At 36.9% G+C, this 22,863-nt stretch overlaps 1 protein-coding gene across 2 annotated transcripts in view; it reads left to right on the top strand.

Annotated features, from left to right (window-relative positions):
* Window positions 1–22,863, top strand: part of PRKD1 (protein kinase D1) — a 134,460-nt gene that overhangs the window by 51,354 nt on the left and 60,243 nt on the right. For both annotated transcript variants that reach the window (XM_063332325.1, XM_063332326.1), the window contains exon 2: window positions 18,083–18,221. In XM_063332325.1, coding sequence (XP_063188395.1) covers window positions 18,083–18,221 — 139 coding nt within the window. The remainder of the gene's footprint in view (window positions 1–18,082; window positions 18,222–22,863) is intronic.

A 22,863-nucleotide genomic window follows, 5' to 3' on the forward strand; every position in this document is an offset into this window, starting at 1 on the left:
TATTTTACAACTTCTGTTTGACCTGAAAGAGGGGGCAGGAGTGTCTCTGGATTGTACTGGTGACGCACCTGAAGTATATGAAATGACAGTAAGAATCTCATGAAACCTGGTTTTCCACTGCATGTCACAAAAAAAAATTTACAAAAATTAAAAAATTGTAGTAGAAAGAGAAGTTGTGGATGGCTTGTAGGCTTCTCTCAGACATCAGGGTCCAGGTGCTGGAAAGTGTCTGTCCTGTTTTCTAGCCTACAACACCACTAGATTGTCTTGCACTTTTCTGTCTCCCCCATTCCTATGATACTTGCAGTACTTTGTAGTTGCTAAAAGCCGCATAAAAGATACCATTGCCTAGCCAGGTCTGGTGTGCTAGGATATTACCAGTATATTAAAAAAATAAATAAATGTGTTTTTTAGTGCCAAAGGGATATATTATCTGTTATACTAGGTAGCAATGCATAAAGGAAGTCACTGATATTTAAAAAAAGCATGACATATATGAAACTGGTAAATATAAGTAACAACCTAAGAGGTATTTGAATTTGAGCTGCTAGCAGTGGCCTTTGATTATCCTGTAATTGTGGATATAAATGTGATGTACACGTCCTTTTTCACTCTCAGGCCTTGCAAAGAATGCTGGTTGGGAGACAGTCTAAAATGCTCCTTTCTGCTCTCCTTTAGGAGGAGGAGAGATTGAAGTAGTTGTAGGGTATGAGACCCAGATCCTCCTTCATTGTAATTCTGGACTCAGTGTTCAAGGAATTTTTGCCCTGTTCTCTTCTCATCACGCTCATTCACTGGCCTTGGCCAAACTTACTGTTCTTGTTTTTTAAATTCATCCTTCATATTCCCTCCTTATTCTTTTTCCTCTAATCATAGTTGTGAAAGTTAAACAATTAGAATCAATTAGTAAAAATAATCTATGTAGCAAGTTTGCTGTTTTTGTCATTAGGGAAAAAAGCCTTCCGACCTGATGATCTACCCAAGCCACTGTAAAGAGCTGCATTGTATGCAAGTGTAAAGACATAAGCTCATCTTTTTCAGTCAAGAAAAAATAGTTGTCAAAAGGTATGGATTTTAAAGTGTTCTCATTTAATTTCAGTGATCAATTTGCTATATACATTTTTACTTATTTCCAGATCTTGAGGGAAGGCATTCATGTACAATGACAGTGATACATGGTGAGTTATTTAGCCATTGCGGTTGGCAGGCGTGGGACTCTGTGGTTTAGTGGCTTCTTATATCTTTGTGCAGGCACAGCCTTTGGAGGAAGGAGAAGGGGGGTAGGGAGAGGTGCATTTGTTTCCTGATGATTATGTTTTTATTCAAAATACAGTTGATAAGTTTTTTCCACTAATTTGCTTCTTGCTATTTTGAAATTTTCTTAAAGACCCTGTTTCAGAGATGACTGCTGCATTTGAAATACAGGATTGGATGTCTTTTTGAAATGCCATTCTGTTTAGAAAAACACCTACCATTTAAGTGAAATTATAGTGCTCCGAAAGCAAAAAAATAGTCTTTTGTCACTGCTGTATATTTATGCATATTTCATTTTAACCAGGAGGACTTTTTTCCAGTTTGGCAGAAGTAATCACTGGAAGAATGATTTTTTTATTTTTTTTAAATACCAGTGCGAAGAGTTCTCTTTCTGTTTAAAAATTCCTCTTAACATCATAGTTCGGTGGGGGGTGGGGATGAGGGACGGGGGGACGGGGAGGGGGGAGATTGTTTGTTTGTTTTCTTTCAACTCTTTCATAAATACAACCAGTTCCATTCAGGATCAGGTGATTCCATTGTTCTGGTGTGGGCTTTTGGGTGAGTGCTTTTCTCTCAAAGCCAGCTGTAGTTCCAGGGGGAAGGGAGGAGGAGGCTGCTGTGGTGTGGGAAAGCTGCCATGGGCTCTTTGGTTCTTAAACCCAGTATGCAGACAGAGCTACTGGTGATTTGTCCTCACACAGACTATTTTTTCTGAGACAACCACTGCAGAATGGTCATTTTCTTCCACTTTTGTGGCTGTAAAAAATTCAGGGCAAAAAAAGGAACTGGCCTGGATTTAAGACAAGAGGTTTAGCAAAATGTAGGCAAGTTTGCAACTTGGAATGATTTTGAGAGATGTTGAAGAACGATGGATGTATTATCGTTGCACTAGAGAGCGTTAAACATTTTCTTTTCTTCCCTTCACAAGACAATAAAACCAAACAGTTGCAAAGAAGATTTCTAGACTACTCCTTATTTAATTACCTTTTAAGTGGTTGAGATTAGAAGCCCTACCTTGCGTATCTGTATTTCATGCTCTGTCATGAGAAATAATCAGTTGTTATGGCTTTTCTGAAATGTAACTTTTTCAGAGTAGTGAATTTTTTGGCTTTCTGAAGGAGATTATCTGCACAGACTTCTACAGGCTGTAAACAGAGGTTCTTGCTACAACCAGGTTTGTGGTTGTGGGCTGAGATGATCTGCAGTCTCTAATCAGATAGGTCCAAAGAAGGACCAGTGGGCGGGAATGGGAATGGTCAGAAACCAATATGCACAATGTAAACTTGCGCATAATTTGAATGTACACCTGTTTTTGGATATGAAATCTGCATCTGCATGCAGAACTGTTTCTGGCCCCAGTATAATTTGGTCTATATTCAGATTTGACTCTGCATAATAATACAGACTTTTTTTTCTGCTTCATTAAGCTTTCTTTTTGCTACTTGTTGATTTTCTTGTTCTCATTTTACTGGATTTCAAGTTTGTTTGTGAATAATAAAAACCCCCTTTTTCTTCTGTGCATAGGTGACACAATGGTGGAAATGATGTTACTAGTGAATCATTTGGTGAGGAAAATATAACTGATTGTACAGAACAGAATTCTTTTTGCATGCATCCTCGTAACAGAGAGTTACGTATTTCATTATTTCCATTTTAATTTTGAAGCTTTCTTAATACGTTGTAGGTTTTACTGTGGCGTACAGGTTGCAAATGGTCAGCACAACAGTAAGAAATGAATGTGAACCAAGAGAGTCTAGTGCCTAAAAGTCAATTTTAACTTGCCGTCCATAAAAGTAATTACAGATGCTTTTAAAAACCATGGCCTCGGTCATTTTAGCCTGTTGAAAATTCCAAAAAGTCAGATTGATCTGCATTATATCCGGTTTCAAGTGCCTATTTACCTTGTTGGAGCATAGCAATTAATGATCAACGTATGCTTCTAATGGTACATTGCGTAACATGAATCAAAGGTGACATGACCCATGAGGCATTCGTTGGTGATTGCTTTAGGCTTCTGAAATGCCATTTGTTATTGTTGAAGCCATACATATTGGCAGCTCAGATAGCATGCTGGATCACTGTACTCAGATCAGTGCTTATTTGAAATGTTTATAGCTTTGTTCTCACACAGTTGTGCACTCGCCGGTTTTAGAGGCAAGAAATAATTGAGGTGAAATTACCTGCTGCTAATACATAATTAGTTGAGTAAAAGTATTCGTTGCTGTGAGGAAAAAAGAGAAGCCATTCAAGAAGCACAAATTTTATCTCTAAAGTACTTTCATAAACATTGCAAGGGAAAAAACCCTAAATTTTCTCTTTGCAGTTGCAAAGGATCTGATGCAAGAGAGGGATGTATTTGTCATAATCTTAATAGCACATTATTTCATGATTTAGTGACGCATAGTAAGAATGCTGCTATTTGTAGAGAATCAAAACAGTTGAACATACCATGGGAAAATACTTCGATTTATGTTTCTAAATTATCATTAATTGTTCTTATGATCACAGTGACCCCCTTAGTGCCTGAGGAGTGGGTAAAAATGTTGGGAGCTGGGTGGAGCGAAGGATGTTAGGTTGCCTGTGGGTAGTGAGGATGTAGATGTTTGTGTATGGAGCACCTTGAGCATTCAATACTGGGCATGGGAAATGCTGGGGAAGTATCACGCGTAAAGGATATAGAGCAGAAGCCCCTGCTGCAGCTGATCTGTCTTGGTTTGGCCTCTGGCATATTCTCTGAATCCTGAACCAGCCAGGAGTCTGTTCTTGGTGGTGCACACTGAGAATTTGTGGCTCGCTGCAGCACTCAAGAAAAATGAATGCGGTCAGAGCTAAATGGATTAAGCACCACTGGATTTGAATGAAAAAATGGAATTATTCATTTTTAGTTACATGTCACTTTACTTGCCTCTTTCTTTTGCTGTGTAAGGAAAGAGGGGGAGTGGGGCAGGGAGAGGATTTGAAGGTTCAACCAACAAAACTCAAAAGTTTTTTTGTCTTTAGCAATGAGCAGAAAATTCAAACAGCTTAACTGAGTTACTAGGTTTTAAAATGGTGATGTATGCGGCCGTCCATGTCATTCCCTCTATTTTCCTTTCATTAGAAGTTAGTCTCCTAGCGTTTTTACTCCACATTTGTAGGGTCATGCAGTTTACATGACATAAAGGTTTTTGCCCTCTTTGGTTAGGAACTTTCTGCCTGCCTTCCTGCTTCTGATCTATCGCAAAAGACTAAGGCGTGTATTCCTCTGTATTCTGTGTATTCCTCTGTAATATCTGAGGTCTTGTTCACTCAGCTGCTGGTAATACAATCTCCTGCTCCCTGCAGACTTCTAGTTGCTAGGAACTTTGTGTATTAAGTGTCTGGCTCTTCACCCCCGGCTGGCTGGATGCCAAATGGCTGAGACTTCAAGCAAATGAGATTATTTTACAATGACTCGTTTGTTATTAGAACTTAGAAGGGTTTCTTTACATGCTAGATGAAGGTCTGAAAAGTTTTCTTAGTTTAACGTGACAGCTGCCTTTCCCCTGGCAGGAACAGAATTTTGACTTTGCTTGTAGTGCTCTTCAAAATATTGTGGCTTGTGCCAAAGACTTCAGTTTCTTTATAAAAGGCAGGAAGCCATAATTTCTTTTCTGTAAGCCATATATTTTTAATATGGTATTCTATATGAAATTACCTGGTGAACCAGTAGATTCAAGGAGCTGATTTACCTTTTTTGTTCTCAGTATAAGTGTATTTTCTGCTGCATTTATAATTTAACAGTTCTGACTTGAAATAAGAAAAAAAATATCATAATCTTATATCTTTATTTTATGGCCATGTTTAAGCCATTGTTAAGAAGATGACTCAAATAAAAACCCCACCCACCATGTTTTCTTAAAATTCCAGCATCAATTGTGGAACATGGTTCTGCAACTGAAAATTGTAGCACTGCACAATGAATAAAAAGTACATTAAAGAAGAGTTTTTAAAAATACATTGAATGATACTGGTTTTGCAAGCAGGCAGGAGACAGCACCTGAAATTAAATTTTCAGAAGCATGATGAAGTCGATATGTATTCACAAAAGGATTTACAATGTGTTTAGCACCAGGAGCATCAGAGGGACAGAGCCAGAGAAGAGTTTCAGTCACTTTTTGGCCCTGAGAACAATACTGCTGAATATCGATCCCATTGTATGAGAACAGATGAGATTTAGTGAGTGTTAAATTCTGTACTGGAAAAATTAAACAGGTATTGGGAGATGAGAGTGGAGAGTTGAAGATGGGCAAACCCATGCAGGAATTTAGGGTTGACAGTGTGTTCATTTCATCTGTTAGATGATTTCTAAGATGTACATCCCAAATATATTAAACTCTAAGGCAACTTTTGTCTTCATTTTTAAAAATATTCTTGAGGCAGATAGGTCTGACTGAAATTAAACTGTCAAATAAACTGTCAGTGGGGGTGGACATGTATTCACCCACACTGAGATGCAAAAACTTCCCTTGTGAAATGTGGCAGCTTTGTAATGTTGCAGAGGAGCTCTACACAACAGTTCAGAATAAAAAATGGGGAAGTATTTATCCAGCTGAACTTACAATGGGAATTTCAGATAATCAGAAAGGAAAGTCACAGGAATGTGACTTAGAGAAAGGAACGTTAAACTGTAGGAATGTGCCTTGTATAGTTTATTTTTCTTACTCTAAACTGCAAGCAATTTTTTTTTTGTGTCTTTCAGAAGACGGAAGTTGTAGACACAGGGGTAGAAAGACCCAAAAGGCCTTCCTCCTCTCCAAGTCCAGATCAGCTCTATCTGTAACCTTCTCTGTTTAACCTGTTCTGAGAACCTCCAGTGCCGGAGATGCCACAGCCACCCCAAAAAGTCATTGCCAGTTTTTAAACTAGCCTTAATTAATATTTAAGTTAAATTCCCTTTGTATCCTTGCTGCGTAACTATGAGAACTAAAGACTGTCAAAGACTTTGATCTATCTTCTTTCCCATAATCATTGCTTAGCTCTTCAACTCTTTCCTTTTACATGACTTTTTACAGAACTCTTTCTCTGGTGCTGTCCTTGGACTATCTCTAAGCATCCAGAACTAGATAAGAGTGTTACATTAGAGGTCTTGCCAATGCCAAAATCGAGTGGTAGGATAGTGTCGGATAGCTGAGGTATTAGATACCTGTTTTGTCATCCTGCAACTAAACAAAAAAGAAAAAGATGCTTTGAGAAGAGTCACAAGAAAGCTGTTAGCCTGACTGGGAGTGTTGCAGCTGATTAAGAGAGTATGGCATTACGGTAATTTGTTCTATTTTTTTGGGTAAGAAAGGCCATAGGAGCTGTCGGAATTAATTCCTTTTCAAACGGAGCGTCTCTTTTAGAAACAACAATCCAATAATGTGGAAATAGCACTACCATATTTGTTTTTCAGTGAGCACTTGTTTTAGCTACTTCAAATAAGCAAAAAAAAAAAAAAAAGAAATTGGATCAGCAAAATGATTGTTGCGTAGTCTAATTCTACATAACCTCACCTGTCAGAAATTGGAACTTTCTGTTTCTTTGTCTGCAAGGCAGATGAATCAATAGATAATCAGATTTCACTTTCTCGTACTGATGTTTATCAAAAATTATCAAATCTCATCCTGACCTTCCTTTAGAAGTTAAACTGTTTAATCCCCTCCTGCCACTTACAGGAGAGCATGTCTTTCATTTCCTTAATTATTCTATCATTCTTCCACGAATCCTTTCTCTGGTGTCCTAGTCTTTTTGAATTTTAAATGCTAGGTATGAGGACAGAATTCCAGTTGCAGTTGTATCAGTGCCAAAAGCAGAGGTAATAAATCCGTATGCTTCTTTGATATTCCCCAGGTTATGGCAAATGCAATTCACTAAGAGTGCATGTTCATCTAATTACCCACTACGTTAGCTAAATTTCATCATTGCTTTTCAGGATAGAGTCCCTGTTATATCAGAGCACCTTGCATTCTTGTTTCCAGGGGCCAGCCAATATTTTGCAAAGTCTGACTCTGTGTTGCTGTTAAGTTATGCTTGTGCAGTCCCCTCCTTACATTGCCAAGTTATCTAGTTCTTCCATAAGACAAGGTGGTAGTGAAATGGTAGTACTGTCCTTCATATTTTCATTTGTTGAACCATGTATCTTTTGTTCCATTATTTTGAAAAGTCTACAGTTATGCAGGTAGCTCTGTTTCCCCTTTTAAAAAGCAGCACGTTAGTTTTCCTCCTTTTGATTGCTCCGGAACCCAACCATTGACTTTACAGCTCTTTCAATTTTGCTTTTAAGTTTTTTGATGTGCCAGTATAAGTGTGCAGCTTCAGTGAGTCCTCTTCAACATCCAAACAAACTGGTGTTAGAATAGAAAATGTTTCATTTTTAATACCTAGTACTGCCTTTTCCCAAAATGGGGGTTAGGGCTGGGGGGTCGGTGGAAGGAAAGTGATTGATAAATATTTATCGATGGTAGAATTGTTACAGTTCTCTTTGTTCCTAACGTAGTAGCAAAACTTTTAACGTGCCTTAAGTGTGCTGACAGTAATACTTCCGCATATCTTCTGGCTTTCCTTAGTGGTTTTCTACAACTCTTAAGTTTCTATTTATATCTGTTGCTATCAACTTTATGTTTTGAACATTATTTTTCTGTATGTATGAGACATATACTTTAAAGCTCCATTTGCAACCCAGCAATTTCTGTGTTAAGTGCATTTACTTTTTGAAATCGATTAAAAAAATTAACTAAGCTTAAGGTTTATTCATGTGCTTCTCTATAAATGATTTTCCTAGTTCTGCGAAAGTGTTCCTAGATTCACAGAAAACTTAAACATACGTTAAATCTTTATGCCTGAGTGTGCTGAGCAATTTTTTTTCCTTCAGTGCCTAAGTGTTACTAAAGAACATACTGCATGCAAATGGAAACACAACAGCTACAAGCACTTTTGTTAAGAAACAATATTGCTGACAAGATGTTTGGGGAGGGGAATCTTAATTTAGACCTTTGCTCCCAGGAGGATTTTTTAGTTTTAATCTCTTAGGTGTCCAGTTTCTGTTGAGTGCCAATTACAGAGACAGGAACTTTGTTGTGATCTGTTTGTGATCCCGTACACCTTTCAGTGGTTTCTGTTTCTTTGGTGATTTTGTCCTAGCCTAATGATTAGGACTCTGTTTGAAAAATTGTACAGTCCAGCTTTGAAACTTTCAGGTAGGAAGGCCTAGAAACCCAAATGGCCTCTTCCTGAGTGGCTTGCTATCTAGAAGTCTCTATATATATCTCTAGTACTATATAAATATAAAGCTGGAATTTCTTATGTCATGTTAAAAAAAAATAAAATCGTGCTGTCTTCCTATCCCCAAACAGGTATTTGGCAAGGAAAATCCTTTTGGGTGTTGTGGACAATGAATCCCAAACCTCCCATCACATACGTTACTGTGATCTGCAGAGATGCTAAATTTACATAAAACAATCGTTTACAGACATTTCTGTCCTAATGTTCTTTACTGGCTGTTCTGAACAGTTTCCTCTTACTATTTTGGCTTTTCTAAGATACATTTTGAATGGGGAATTAACGTGTATAACATGATACTATAAGTTCTTGTTGGTAAGTTAGTCATCTGACTCCCTGTGCAGGCCTTGTTCTAGGTTTGTGTGCTCATGCTGAACTGGTGTCCAAAATAAGCGCCTTCAGCCTTTTCTCCTGCTATAATCTCCTCCTGATTATATTCATTAAAGGATTAGGGAGCCCAGTAATCCTGTTATTTGGTGTTGTCTCTTTATCCTTTATTAATAAGGATCCCAGTTATTAACAAATGGAAGTAAAATAGGCAACTGACCAAGGAGCAAACTAGTTGTTAGTACTAAAAGTTGAACCAACATGCCTCTAACAGTTAAAACAACATTCACATTTCTATCAAATTCGGTAGAAGAGAGCCCTTTACAAGTATTTTTCAAATGGCTCTTGCTGTATTTCCTGGAATATAGAATTAATGTTGTGAGTGAATAAAAGAATAAGTAATTTTCAGAACTTGTAAACATAAGGGAGTTCTGCTTTTTCACGAGGAAACCACATATTTGGGAACGTTTTAATTAAAACAGTAGAGCTGTTTAGTTTTCTGTTTCTTTGCAAAAAAAAAAAAAAAAGTTTTAAGTTAATGTTTAAGCAATTACCTAAACTGACATCTATCTTGAAGGAAATGAAGTGCATTTTGGAAGAAGAGTAGAGGTATTAACAAGTGAGAATGATCTCTAGATCTCTTAACTTTATTAGATCTGTCTAGATCTCTTACCTCATACACAGAAACTTTGACTGCATGTAAGTAGTTTACATGTTGTGCAATCTGTAAAAAGACACTTGTTCTATGCCTGTGTAGTCTCTTGAGTTAAGTACCTGACTGAGTCTCCTGAATGGATGTAATGCTTGCTCAGAGATAGCTGGAGCACATCTGGTGGTAGACTGTCACAGAAATGGGGGAGGTTGGGGTTTGTTTGTTTCTTTGTTTGTTTCTTTGTTGTTTTTTTTTCCCCCCAATAAAGTGTAGAATTGGCTCTTGAATTGGTTTCTTTTCATCTTTCTTAAATTAGGAGTTTATTTTCCCACTACATGTGGGAAATGTGTAGGGCATAAAATTAGTAAGACTTCAGCTTCAGAAACAGTGAATGCTTGTGAGCAAGGGACTCTTTAGTCACTATCTTTAATCCTTTTTTGATTAATAACTAGGAAAAATACTTGATTTTGTTAGGGATTCATCATCTTCTTTCTGCCTGTTCCCTGGAGGGCATGAAAATTTCTGCACCAGCTCTCAACCCCTTTGGTGAGAACTGCAATCTGTTTGTGAAGCATCTACATAAATGGATGCCTGTCAACAAACTGACACGGTTGTTGTCACGTTCTTCTCCTAAACGTTTCACAGGAAACTCCATAATTCTGTACTGGGGTGGACAGTGTTGGGCTGCACAAAGAACGTATATGGGAACTATGAGAGCCTTTCTGCTGAGGTCCTCGAGTTGCCTTGGAAAGAGAAATGTGGCATTAATCATAGAATCATAGAATTGCCTAGGTTGGAAGCGACCTTTCAGATCATCTAGTCCAACCATAAGCCTAACACTGACAAAAACCATGAGTAAACCGTATGGCTAAGCCCTAAGTCTACCCATCTTTTAAATACCTCCAGGGATGGTGACTCAACCACTTCCCTGGGTAGCCTGGGATCGATGTTAGCAGAACAGTGGTCCCAAACTCAGTGTCTTGAGTTTTGTAAGTGAGTTAATAATGACTGCCACATTTAAGCGAGAATTTAGGCAGTCCTCTTGGCCAAAAATTCTCTGCTTCTCAGTATCGTGAATTTGCAGTGTTATAACCTCTGTAGAGAAAGGAAATCCTGACTTCTAAAAATAAAATGCATTGTTATTTATTTTGAAACAGTTGTATTAATGTAAGACTATTTATTTATTTATTTTTAAACATGTTAGGATTAGGTCAACAACCTTGTTTAGGTTGGGTCAACCTAACCTGTGTTTTAGCACGTTAGGTTAGGTCAGCAAACATTGAGTGTGACTAAACTTCTCCCCACACTGTGAAGACATTGTTTAGCCCACAGTCCTGCGTGTGGTGGAGTGTTATCTGTGTGCTGTCAAAGACTTCCAGGTTTTCTCAAGGTTCTTGTTGCTGTTATGGTAATCACCAAGACTTCTGTTAGAGGAAGGCTTGCAAAAATCTAACTAGTTTAGAAGGAAAAAATAGTTATCACTAAAAAAGACATAGTTCAATTTAATATGAAGAAAAAAGTCAATGAGGACTGAAAAAATTAAAAAGAACTCTCATTACTTCCTAGAATAAAGCAACAGAAACTATCCCTTACAGGAAATGTGCAAAATTGTAGTACAGCAACACACTTTTTCAACTATTGGATTACATTAGTAATTGCACTGAAACCAATATCGGTGTTTAGAGGATGCGTTTTCCAGCTCTTCCAGATATTTATCAGTTTTTCACTTGAGATATCTACTGTGCTAATCTTCCACACACATGATTATTAAAACAAACTGGTGAGAGAGTTGTCTCACTTTAGATAATCTCACCTTTCATTTTAGTTAATTTCTATTAGAAATTGTGCTTTACTACGGCAAAGAGGAAGGCCAGATACTTTCTCCATCAAATAACTATGTATATGATTAATTATTATTAATTATTGAAAGCTTCCCAGTTCATATTGGAAAATACATTACAATTTAGGTGTATCAGGTCTTTGAAAATTCTGTTTCTTTAAGAGTAAAACCATTTGATTGTCACAGTAGTTGGACACATTTTTAAATACCACCAATTTTTTTTTCAGCAGTTTGTCTTTGATCCTTGTATTGAGAACAATTGTTAGTACAGTTATGGACATACGTAGTTCAGCTTGTGTTTGCACGTGCATCGACACATGCCATTAAAATTATTGACTGATACAATGGATAATGGATTAAATGAATTACTGAATACTTAGAATTACATGTTCTAGTTAGTGAAATTTAATATGAGTCTGCAATATTTTTTCTAGTATCACTTGAAGTCTTTTTAAATGAAAACCCAGAATTTGCATAATCATTTGGCTTCAGTACAGTTATTGGTGAAATATTTTGGTGGATTTTCTTGAGATGTTTACAGTTGCTAAGGATAAAAACACTTCAATGATTGCTTCTGCTTTGATATCTGCTGGGGAAAGGTTAATGCCGAGCCTCCTTTTGCCCTGTGTTTTATAGATAATCTGCTGCCATAGTGCCTGCAACCTGAGAAGTACCAAATTATTACTTGAGATCCTGACCAGCAGTTTTTTTCATCTGAAAAAGCATTTTTTTTTTTAATATATATATATATACACTTAATTTTTTTCCAAGTCTTATGGGTAGATAACGGTTACGTGATATTTTCAGGAAATGAAAGAAGCACATAACTTCAGTCTGCTTATGGGTGGCTTCAAATGCTAGTAGTGTTTCCTGTTTTTTACCATAAAAGCTGCTACAATATCATATGAAACATGTTTTATATGAATGTTTAGACAGCAGGTTTCTAAGGCTCAGTGTTTAGAAGAAAAGTCTTGTTATGCTTTTCCCAAATAATACACTTATATTGTGGTAATATTACAGTACATTTAAAAAGAAGCTATTGGTGTAATATGAGACCAGCATGGTTGAAAATTCAAGAGTGGGAATACTGAAAACTGACATTCAGGTCTTTGTTGTTGAAATTTTTAGAAGTGAACCTTGGGGTAATCACACCCCTTGAAGTGTGTATATACATTTTATTCCTTGTGGAGATGTGATTGATTAAAGTAGTACTAAAGTGGTATTCACAGTCTGTGAATGATCGTTGCACATACATTCAGTAAATATTAATAGTTTTAAAGCTAATAAGCTAACAAATTTAAATCACTGTTAGCCAACAGTAAACGCATTGTATTTAGAATTGTAATAAGTTTGTAATCACTACAAGCAACAGTAATGAACACTGTCTTGTTAATAGAATATTTCAATTTTTCTTTTTAAGGTGGACAAGTAAGAAATAATTTGCAGCTTGATCCAGAAATATCATCTTGCTAAAACTTCAATCGCCTTCTGCCACCCTTGAAAGTTGATTTTAAGGGGAGATGATCTCTAAATTACAAGTTTTCCTAATCAAGCTGCCTGAAATGAATTTGACTCTACTGTGACATAATTGTTTGTCTACATGAATGCTATTTTACACTAATGACTGAAACCTTTTATCCTGCAAACTTATATGTATGTGCTTTATAAATAGTTGCGCTGATCAGTAGTAGTTAAATTGTAAGTCAACTCAGTGCAGCCTTGTAAAGGGCACAGAATCCAGATCTTCTTTGAAATTCTAAGCCTGGTAAACAGTCAGTTTATTTACTGTGAGAATTTTGTTTCTTCGTGAGAGTAATTAATTTTTTAAAAATGTCATTGTCAGTATGATGAACAACAGTATATTGCATTTCCTTTCTAGCAGAAGAGGATGTTATAGAGTAGATAATAGTTTGCTTTGAGAGTGGTAGTAGTTTATATGTGATGCAGCCTTCACAATAGTTTTCCCGTAGTGGACTACGATATCGCTGTGGTACATTACAGGCTGTTTACCAGTAATATAGAATGGGGGAACGATACAGTGCTATTGCGCTGATATAAACATAATAATGAATGGCATCTACATAGCGAGGCTGGACAACATTAACTGCTCTTACAGCAAAGCTAGTACTCGTACATCATCTTGGGATAATTTATATTTTAATTTTTCAAAAATCTTTCTCCTATTAAATTACCTTTGATTTAGTAAATTAATGAACAAAACCTGTGGATCTATAATGCAGTTTCCTCTGTATGATAATGACAGTTTTATCAAGAAGAGTCGTGCTACGTCATGCATTTTTTTGACCTAATATGACTGTGGATAGGCACATGCAAAATTTAGCATTGCTTGCGGACAGAGACTTGTACTTAATAAGTAAGTAAATAAATACTATAAAAATTAGTAATACACATTTAGGCATACATTTTAATCAAAACTGTCCCCATTTGTACTAGATGTTCAGCATCATGATCGTTGGGTCATACGAGGTTATCTACTTTATCCTTCTATCCCAACATAAAAAGATCAGCTCTCAGATTCCTGACATTTGTTGATTTTTGTTGTGTTAAAAACCCCTCCAGTAATAGACCTTCACTTTCTTAGGCAAACAATAAGATCTTTTTTAAAATTCTTACCCTTGCAAAGCTTTCCTTGTCCCCAGTCTAATTCCCTGTATTGTACACCTTCCTGTATTTAAGATTTGCTAATCCTTAATGTTCCGTGCAGAGGAGAAACAAATTGTTCCCTTGTTATCGGCATCAGTCTTTTATTTATTTTAAGACTGCAACCATTTATGCCCGGATCCCAGACAGGGACTGTGTGTGTCTAGGCTAAAGAACCTTCCTTTTTATGACGGATATATCTAACATGATATATCTTCCTAATGGTCTTACACATCCCTCATAAATTGAACTTAAGTAACAAAGTTGAAAGTACAAGTTTGGAAAATTTATTAAAAAGTACTCTCAGCTTTTCCAGAACTTCAATGTCTATGGCAAACCATATTTTCAACTTCTCTTCAGATGTGCTGTACTTTTCATTCCTACACCAAATATATTTTGTAGTTTCAGGTGTCTTAAAAGCATGCTGTCCAGTATTTCTTGTCTTTATACTGGAAATTATCTAATAAATAACAACATCAAGACTGTGGATAGACATATTAATAAAGAAATTTTGCTAAATGCCTGATCTGGAACACAAAATTGTTTGTAAGTGATGTAAATCATGTTAGAGGGCTGATCTTGAAAATATGCAAACTAAAATACATAACTAAGCTGTGGCAGTTTAACAAGTTATTATGCTGTAAAGGTAATTTGTCCTGTTTCAGTTGTAAACTAATGTACCTTCGATTAAACCACACTGAAAGCAGTTTAAGAAGATGTATTTTATTCCACACTTGGAGTAGGCAACCAGGGTGTTGGTTGGACAGTTGTCTTAATGACTATTGATGCCTTGTTAAGCATCCAGAAATAGATTCTTTTTCTGAACCCCATGTAAACAATTTTCCACTCTTCTGATTCCTACAGAAATATTCTATTTCCTTATTATAGGAATTACAATGACCGTTTTACTCCCGGTAGTTCCACTTTATGTAGCTATTATACCAAAACAAGGGCTTTTATTAGTGTTGGGAATTTAGATCCAATGCCATTCTTGTTAATTAGTTTTTAGTTAGCTTAGCTTTAGTTAGCTTTTAAGTAGCTCGACATATATGGATTTCCTGTTTTGCCCTGTATTTGGCAAAAATAAATGCTATTTATAGTGTTGCAGTACGAAGCAATGTGGCTGCTTTTTATTTACTTTTGTTTGTGCATATCAACATTATTGTTGGCAGGAATAAGCTTAGCTGAGGGAATATTTTTGTCACTGTTGCAACAGTTGGTCCTTACACAATGTTGTATTTGGAGAATCACACCATCAAAATGGCTTTCTTGGCATGAGAGTAGTTTATCTGGGGAAAACTAACTCGAACCCAGAAGATAACTCTTGTATATAATTTACCAAAAAATGTTGTGATTGAATTTATTTTTCTCTACAGAATATAATAAAGGATATCTCAAAGTACATGTTTATACATGTAATATAGCAAATACTTTTAAAGGTAGAAAAAATTGAGCTAATTTGAAAAGAGCAAATGGAATGGGAATATAAAGAGAGAACAAACAATTTAAGTCATAGTGAGTTTAGAGGGAAATGCCTGTACTATCTCTGAAATCCAGCGAAACGAGAAAATTCTTTCAGTGTTTGAAAAAGACCAGCAGTGCCCATTTTGAAAGATATTTTAAATTTTTCACTGTTTCTGTAAAAGGAAATTCTCTCTCTTATGACATGTCATAAGGCTTGCATACTGTATCAAGGTAGGAATCTGCTTAATTAAAATTATAATCCCACTGGGATTACTTTCTCATGCGTGTTCTAAATTTAAAATGTTTGAGAAGAGTGAATTTGCCCGCTGCCAGCTCAAGGGCTGGAGTGAGGGAAGAAGAGCTTCTCCAGCCATGGAGATCCACGACGCAGGCGTCGGAATGGCTCCAGCAGGCTTTTAGGTTCAGCTCAGCGCTGCTGGGTTAGACGAGTCTGTAGGACACTCAGGTGTCCATTAGTGCCTGTGTCATCTCCTTTTCTATTACCTAGGCCATGCTAGCACACCTATGGATGAAGAGGATAACTGCAGTTCCGATTACATCTCTCGAAATCTTTGATTCACTCACACTTAGGTTTAATGTAAAGCAAATTTCTTTAAAAGCTAGAGTAACTATTTCACATCTAAGCCACAAAATTAATTCATTCTTGAACTAGAAAAATCCTTTTGGCACTAGGTTGAATAATTTATTGTTTTAATGAGATTTGGAAACAAATTGAGAATTAAGGTCCTTCAACATCATTTTGCTTATTTTTATAGTTTTAATCCTTAATATTTACTGCATCTTAAGTATGTGATACTTGAAGTATTTACCTTCACATTTGGGACTGTGGGAGAAAATGTCATCTAGGTTATGCTGTCTTTATGCAAAATTAAGAATATTCCATGATACTTTTTTTTTTTTTTTTTTTTAGGATTTTCACTGTTTCTCAGAAATTCTTCCCTTAGGTGAACATTACTGTTGTTGCTCTATTTAGGAGTTGATTTCAATTATACTGGAACTCCAAGTCTCTTCTTCCTCTTCCCCTTCAGTTAAGATGATAGAGGATATTACTTTAGCATTAAAATATAGCCATAGAGTAACAGGAAGACAAAACAACACGTGGATTCGCGTTCTTGGGTAATGAAAATCAGTTTTGTCTAAATTTCCTTTCCAAAACTCTGCCGTTTTACCTTCTTCGTAAACTTTTAACATAACTTAAAGCTAATATGATTCCTTCATATAACGTGTCTTCTGGTAATTGAATAAACATTGAATGGTTTTGATGTGTAGGCACCAATAATATTGCCTGTGTATGATCAAGAATGATTCCTTGCTTCATAGGAAAAGGCACTTTTCTAAGGAGAGTATGAAGCAAGTAGAAGGTGCCTGCACAGTGGAATTGTCCAAATAGGGCAGCATTTCATTACTTCACTGGTTATTTCATGAGAAAACGTGACTTTTGGCTGGCTAACAACTCCATTAGAAGTGTGGCCTATATGACAGTTTTATTTTAAATAAACAAAAATTTGGTATCCATCTTTACTAATTTCATTCCACCTGGTGTTGCTTCTGTAAGTTTTGACTATGGTAATGCATATCTTTTACAGAACTAGGTTATTTAGTGTTCATTATTTTACAGAGGAACATGAAAATAGAAAACACCATTTTTGCTCCTCTTAACAAGAATAAACCCACGCATAACAGTTTTAGAAGGCAACAGACCAAGCTTTTAGAGAGCAGGTTTTTGGTACACATAGAGTTGGTAATCATCAGTGAGAAATATTTTGGAAACTTGAACATGACATACTAAGCCGTTTTCAGCTTTATGAACATGGTAAAGTACACCTTGCTGTTACTGTGACTCTTCATTTGACTGAGATTGTGAATATGAATGGTTAACTGATTACTAGAGAAGTTTACAAATATATATCTCTTATATATGTAATTGTGATGCCTGTTCAGAAGTACACGTGCTGATGTTGGTGCGAACCTTCTCAAACTTTGGTAATAGATTGCCAGTTCTTTCAGTTCCTAATTAGTAGATGATAAAGGTGCTCAAGGAAATGTGGTTTTATGTGTGTAGTAACTTACGGTAGTAGGTGTCTAGTAACTTTAGTCTCAAGAAATAGGTTTTTCCCAATGAGCTATCATTTAGGCATTGCATCTTAGACAGAGCTGAAATCTGTTTCTTCCGGCCTCCTTTTTGTCACTAATCTGGGGAGAGATCATGGAATCATGGAATAATATAGACTAGAAGGGACATCCGTAGGACATCTGGTCCAAACACCTGCTCCAGGAGGGTCTAATTAGATCACCTTGCTTAGGAACTTGTCTTTGAAAAGTTATCAGCAGTGGCTAAGGGATGCGCTTATTTCTCTCTCGTTTCCTAGTAGATACCACATTGCTCACAGAGGACAAGGAAGGCAAATGATCTTACTTGCTTGGGGGGAAAACTTTTTCAGAATATAGTGATAAATATTGTCATATATGAAAATATATATGTTCTGTTTGGTACTAGTCTGAGGCATGGACTACTCTGCCCTTAAAATTAATTATATTAATTGTATTTTACAGTGTAGTAAATTCTCATGGGTTTGTATTTGCAGTTTCCAGAATGTGGTTTCTACGGAATGTACGACAAAATTCTGCTCTTCCGCCATGACCCTACGTCTGAAAACATTCTCCAGTTGGTGAAATCAGCTGCAGATATTCAAGAAGGAGACCTAGTTGAAGTTGTCTTGTCAGGTAACTAAAAAACAGTGAAAATTACTGTCAAGCTTTTGCAATCAAAAAGTTCTACAGTATTTTTGTTCCAGTTAGGATTCAAGAAAAAGAAGATTTTGTTTGTATGGACTTTCACCTACGTTGTCAAAATTTTTCGCAGACGTATACGGGCATATTATGCCTATTAATTCCTTTTATTTTTTCCTATTGCACTGTATACTTTTTAACAGCCTTTATTTTGTCCATGTTACTAGTTAAGCAACAGGTTAATAAGTCATTTGAAATATGTATAATCTACATATTATAAATCCTGCACTTGGGTCACAACAACCCCATGCAGCGCTACAGGATTGGGGCAGAGTGGCTCGAAAGCAGCCTGACAGAAAAGGACTTGGGAGTGTTGGTTGACAGCCGGCTGAATATGAGCCAGCAGTGTGCCCAGGTGGCCAAGGCGGCCAGCAGCATCCTAGCCTTTATCAGGAGTAGTGTGGTGAGCCGGACTAGGGAAGTGATCATCCCCCTGTACTCGGCAGTGGTGAGGCCCCACCTCGAGTACTGCGTTCAGTTTTGGGCCCCTCGCTACAAGAGGGACATTGAGGTGTTGGAGCGTGTCCAGAGAAGGGCTACAAAGCTGGTGAGGGGTCTGGAGGACAAACCTTATGAAGAACGACTGAGGGAGCTGGGGTTGTTTAGCCTGGAGAAGAGGAGGCTGAGGGGAGACCTTATCACCCTCTACAACTACCTGAAAGGAGGTTGTAGAGAGATGGGGGCTGACCTCTTCTCCCTGGTGACAAGTGATAGGACGAGGGGAAACGGGTTCAAGTTACGTCAGGGGAGGTTTAGATTAGATATTAGGAGACACTTTTTCACTGAAAGGGTTATTAAACATTGGAATAGGCTGCCCAGGGAGGTGGTGGATTCACCATCCCTGGAGGTGTTTAAAAAAAGGGTAGATGGGGCACTTGGGGACATGGTTTAGAAGTGGCTCTTGTCAGGGTAGGCTAAAGGTTGGACTTGATGATCTTAAAGGTCCCTTCCAACCTCAACAATTCTATGATTCTATGAAAAAATCATCCTGTGTGGCAGCACAACCCTTTTCAAAGAAGCACGTTAGAAGCAAAATGTTAAGTAACAATGAAATCAACAAAATACAACAGATATTTTAACATTTACTTAATTAACGGACTAGCTTGAAAATTAGAATTGGTCTTCACGTATCTTACATGAAGTATCAACAGTTTAATATTTAATTGGATAGAGTATACTTTTTTATATTAGTTGATGCAGTCAGTTCATAATTACCTGTGGAGAAATTGTGAAGATCATTCTTGCTAACGGTGACCTAGCTCCTTTTAAAGTAAGGATTTCTAGCTTTTATGAAGTGCCATAAAAATGTCCATTGGAAATAGAGTAACTGCTTTTTCAAAGCCTTGCGTAACAGTGCCTGCCAGGGCTGCTCTCACTCCTTACGTGGTTTATTTTTAAAATTGTTTAGGAAAGGAAGGGGAAAACTTAAATTCTAGGTGGGGAAGTAAATAAAATTCTAGAAATATATATTATTTATTGATGGTTGTCCGAGAGAAGTGCTAGTTGCTTCTTGTACAGGGCTATTGATTGTGTGACAGGTATAAATGATGGTGTGGAAGGTGAAAAAGTAGAACAAAAGAAAATAACTATTTAGATCCTAGGAAGTACAAAAGGACTCAGAGGAGATAAGTTGAGAATATAAGTGCAAAAACAGACAATGAAAGTTATAGTCTGAAGGTGACTAGCAGGTGAAGGGTTGTAAGAAGAGGTGTAGTCTGAGTGAATCATGAGGTGAAAGACCAAATTTTGGAGGCAATGGAATAATAAATGGATTTAAGGAACATGCTTGGTCAGCAGAGTGACTATAAAGAGTGGATTACTCTAATTGAAGTAGGAAATGAGCAGAAATTATGTGACTGGAATATAGATGAAGTCTGGGGATGCCGCTAGGTGTCAATAGGACTTGTCAAAACCTTAGATGTAAGAAGGGATGAGGTATGTGACTAGGAATGGTGCAAAGTTTACAAGGGTACGCAGTAGAGTGAGTGCTGGAATTGTAAAGACATAAAGGTAGTATTTCATAAATAAAACCTAGAAGATTCTGAAGCACTTCATTTTTGCAGTTGGAACATGCAGTTAGAGCCTCTGGAAAGATGCTTAAAAATAGGGAGATGCGTAAGTCATATAAAGGTAGAAGTTGAATCTATAGAAGAGTGTAGGATTAGTGAAGATAAAGCCAGAGTCCTAATGGATGTTGAAAAGAGTGGGGGCAAGAGTTAGGACACATAATCTAAGCCAACTGAGTTTTTTAAATACTGTTTTCTTGTATACTACCCTTTTTGATACTCTTTGATTAGAGTAGGAAGAAGTACCATAAGGAATAATGCACGTCATTCCTGTAGGTCATCATTCATCTTTTCCACATCAGGAAACAAATTTTTCCCTTTTGAAAAGATATCAGTAATCTCTATTTCATATTTCCCACAGAAAATAATCACTCCAGATCAGTAAATCAGATGTGGTGGAAAAAAATCAGGAAGGAATTTGTTGCTTTATTTGATGTACTGCTTATGTGCTTTTGAAATGGAGACCATGTATCTTCCAGTTGGCTAAAACTGGGCAAGTAGCTGTTTAAGTCTTTAAGAGCAGCACTTCATGCAGTACTTGCAAGTGATAAAGGAGAACTAAGTTGTTTAAGAGAATTAGGGGATTTATGGTTTTATTTTTTAGGTGAAGCATCTCTCCACAGAAGTGGTGAAGCATAAGCAACTCTGCAATATTTAGAGGAAAGATATTAAACCAGCGCTGTGTCAACCTGTGGCTGGTACCTACAATTGCCAAGGATCTGTATATTTTTTTCCTCTTGCCCTCCAAATTAGCGTATACATTGATGGCTGAAGGCCTGGAATTTTTAATATCGCAAAGTACTGTTGTATCGTGTTCTAGTAACCAAATTTTAGCTAAAGGTAAATCCTCAGAGTGCACTATTATATGCTCCCTAATACTTCTGTTATACAGTTGTTGACAGTATTGATGAGCTGTATCATTTTATGTGGTTCTAATTATGATGAACACCTGAAAGAAATTTATATGTGTTTATTATCTTCTTGTTATTGATTTATACCATTTCTGTGATGGACTGTTTTTCTTTTGCAATTCACCAAGTGCATCGACTGTATAAAAAATTGTGCAACTGTAGCAGTGTGTCATGATGGGATAAAAAAAATAAAAAGAAAATAGAGAATTTAAGGCATCCAAATCTTTTAGAAAGTCATTTTAATACAGGAAATTCACAGATTAAGAAAATTGTTGTATCTTGAATAAATTGAATAAATAATCCAAAAATTATATGGGGCTTCATGTAGAACGACTGGTGAAGCATCTAGTTCACATAGTTCTGGAGTTGAGGTCTTTTTTTGTCTCCCCAGTTACAATGGTGTGAGTTCAGCAAGAAGTATCATTTCATTCCTCATACCTCTTCATGTGACTTACCTTTGTAGGTTACAAATGCCTCTTTGCTAGTACAGTTGCACACAGGGAGTTTTAAAGTGATGTAGTTAATTGATGCAAGCTGCTTCTTAGACCCACTGTGGTGATTTTTTAATAAAACACTGAAATCAGCTATTAAAAAACAAACAAACAAAAAACCCCAACCAAAATCAAACACAAACAAACCAAACAAAAAGCTCCAGACAAAACCAGTTGTTACCTACCTAGCCATGTAAAGAGATCTTATTATGAAACCTTGGCAACAACATGAGGTTTGCCAGAGGAGGAGGAGTGGAGACCCCTCAGTCATCAGTTGGTGATACCTCAAGGAGTTTAACAGCTGAAAACCGAGAAAAGGGGTGGGTCAGGTGTTTGCACCTTTTCAGTTGCACTGTCATACCAGATTCCTCAGTGTGATTTCCTGAAGCTGGAATCCCAGCTTTCATCAACTTGTGTCTGCTTTCAATCTTCAATCTTTCAGTCCTGTCCTACTGCAGGAGTTCCCAGTGAAGAATAATTGCTAAGACGTGTTTTCTATATTGACATGCTGTATTATCAGCTCCTAAACACTACAGCAAAAGTAGATGATCAGCCACACAGTACCTTTTCTAATAGTAAAGCATTGGGAATGGTTTCCTTCCCCAGTTGCACAGGAACTTTAACATTGCAGAAATTGCTGGATTTAGTTCGACTCATCTGTTTTTCACTGCGCTCAGAAGACTTCCTTTCTCTCTAAATGCAGAGGACAGCAAATGAAGCTTGTAATACGTCATGGCCTGACTGACTTTTACAAATGAAAGCCTTCAGTCAGGTGTCTCAAGTCGTACAAGAAATTAAATGCATTTCCTCCATAAATGCTCAAGCGCATCAGTGTCCTCCCATAGATAAGCCTTAACTAAAAGCAGCAATTCATTTCCGCAGTGTTAAAACTCCTGTGTCATGGAGGGAAGGAAAGTATGCCCAGTTCTGCAACACCGGAGAACAGAAAAAAACTGTATAAACAGTCTGTCATATTTGGGGAAGTATTCGAACTAATGCAGGCAGTTTTTTATTGACATATATTCAGACATAGTTTCAAATTATTATAGATTTTGGCAATAGTGCGTCACAAATTAACAGAAGGTGGGTTATCGCTCCTTTTTAATTA

The sequence above is a fragment of the Chroicocephalus ridibundus genome, chromosome 4 (assembly GCF_963924245.1).
Source record: "Chroicocephalus ridibundus chromosome 4, bChrRid1.1, whole genome shotgun sequence".
Classification (NCBI taxonomy): Eukaryota; Metazoa; Chordata; class Aves; order Charadriiformes; family Laridae; genus Chroicocephalus; species Chroicocephalus ridibundus.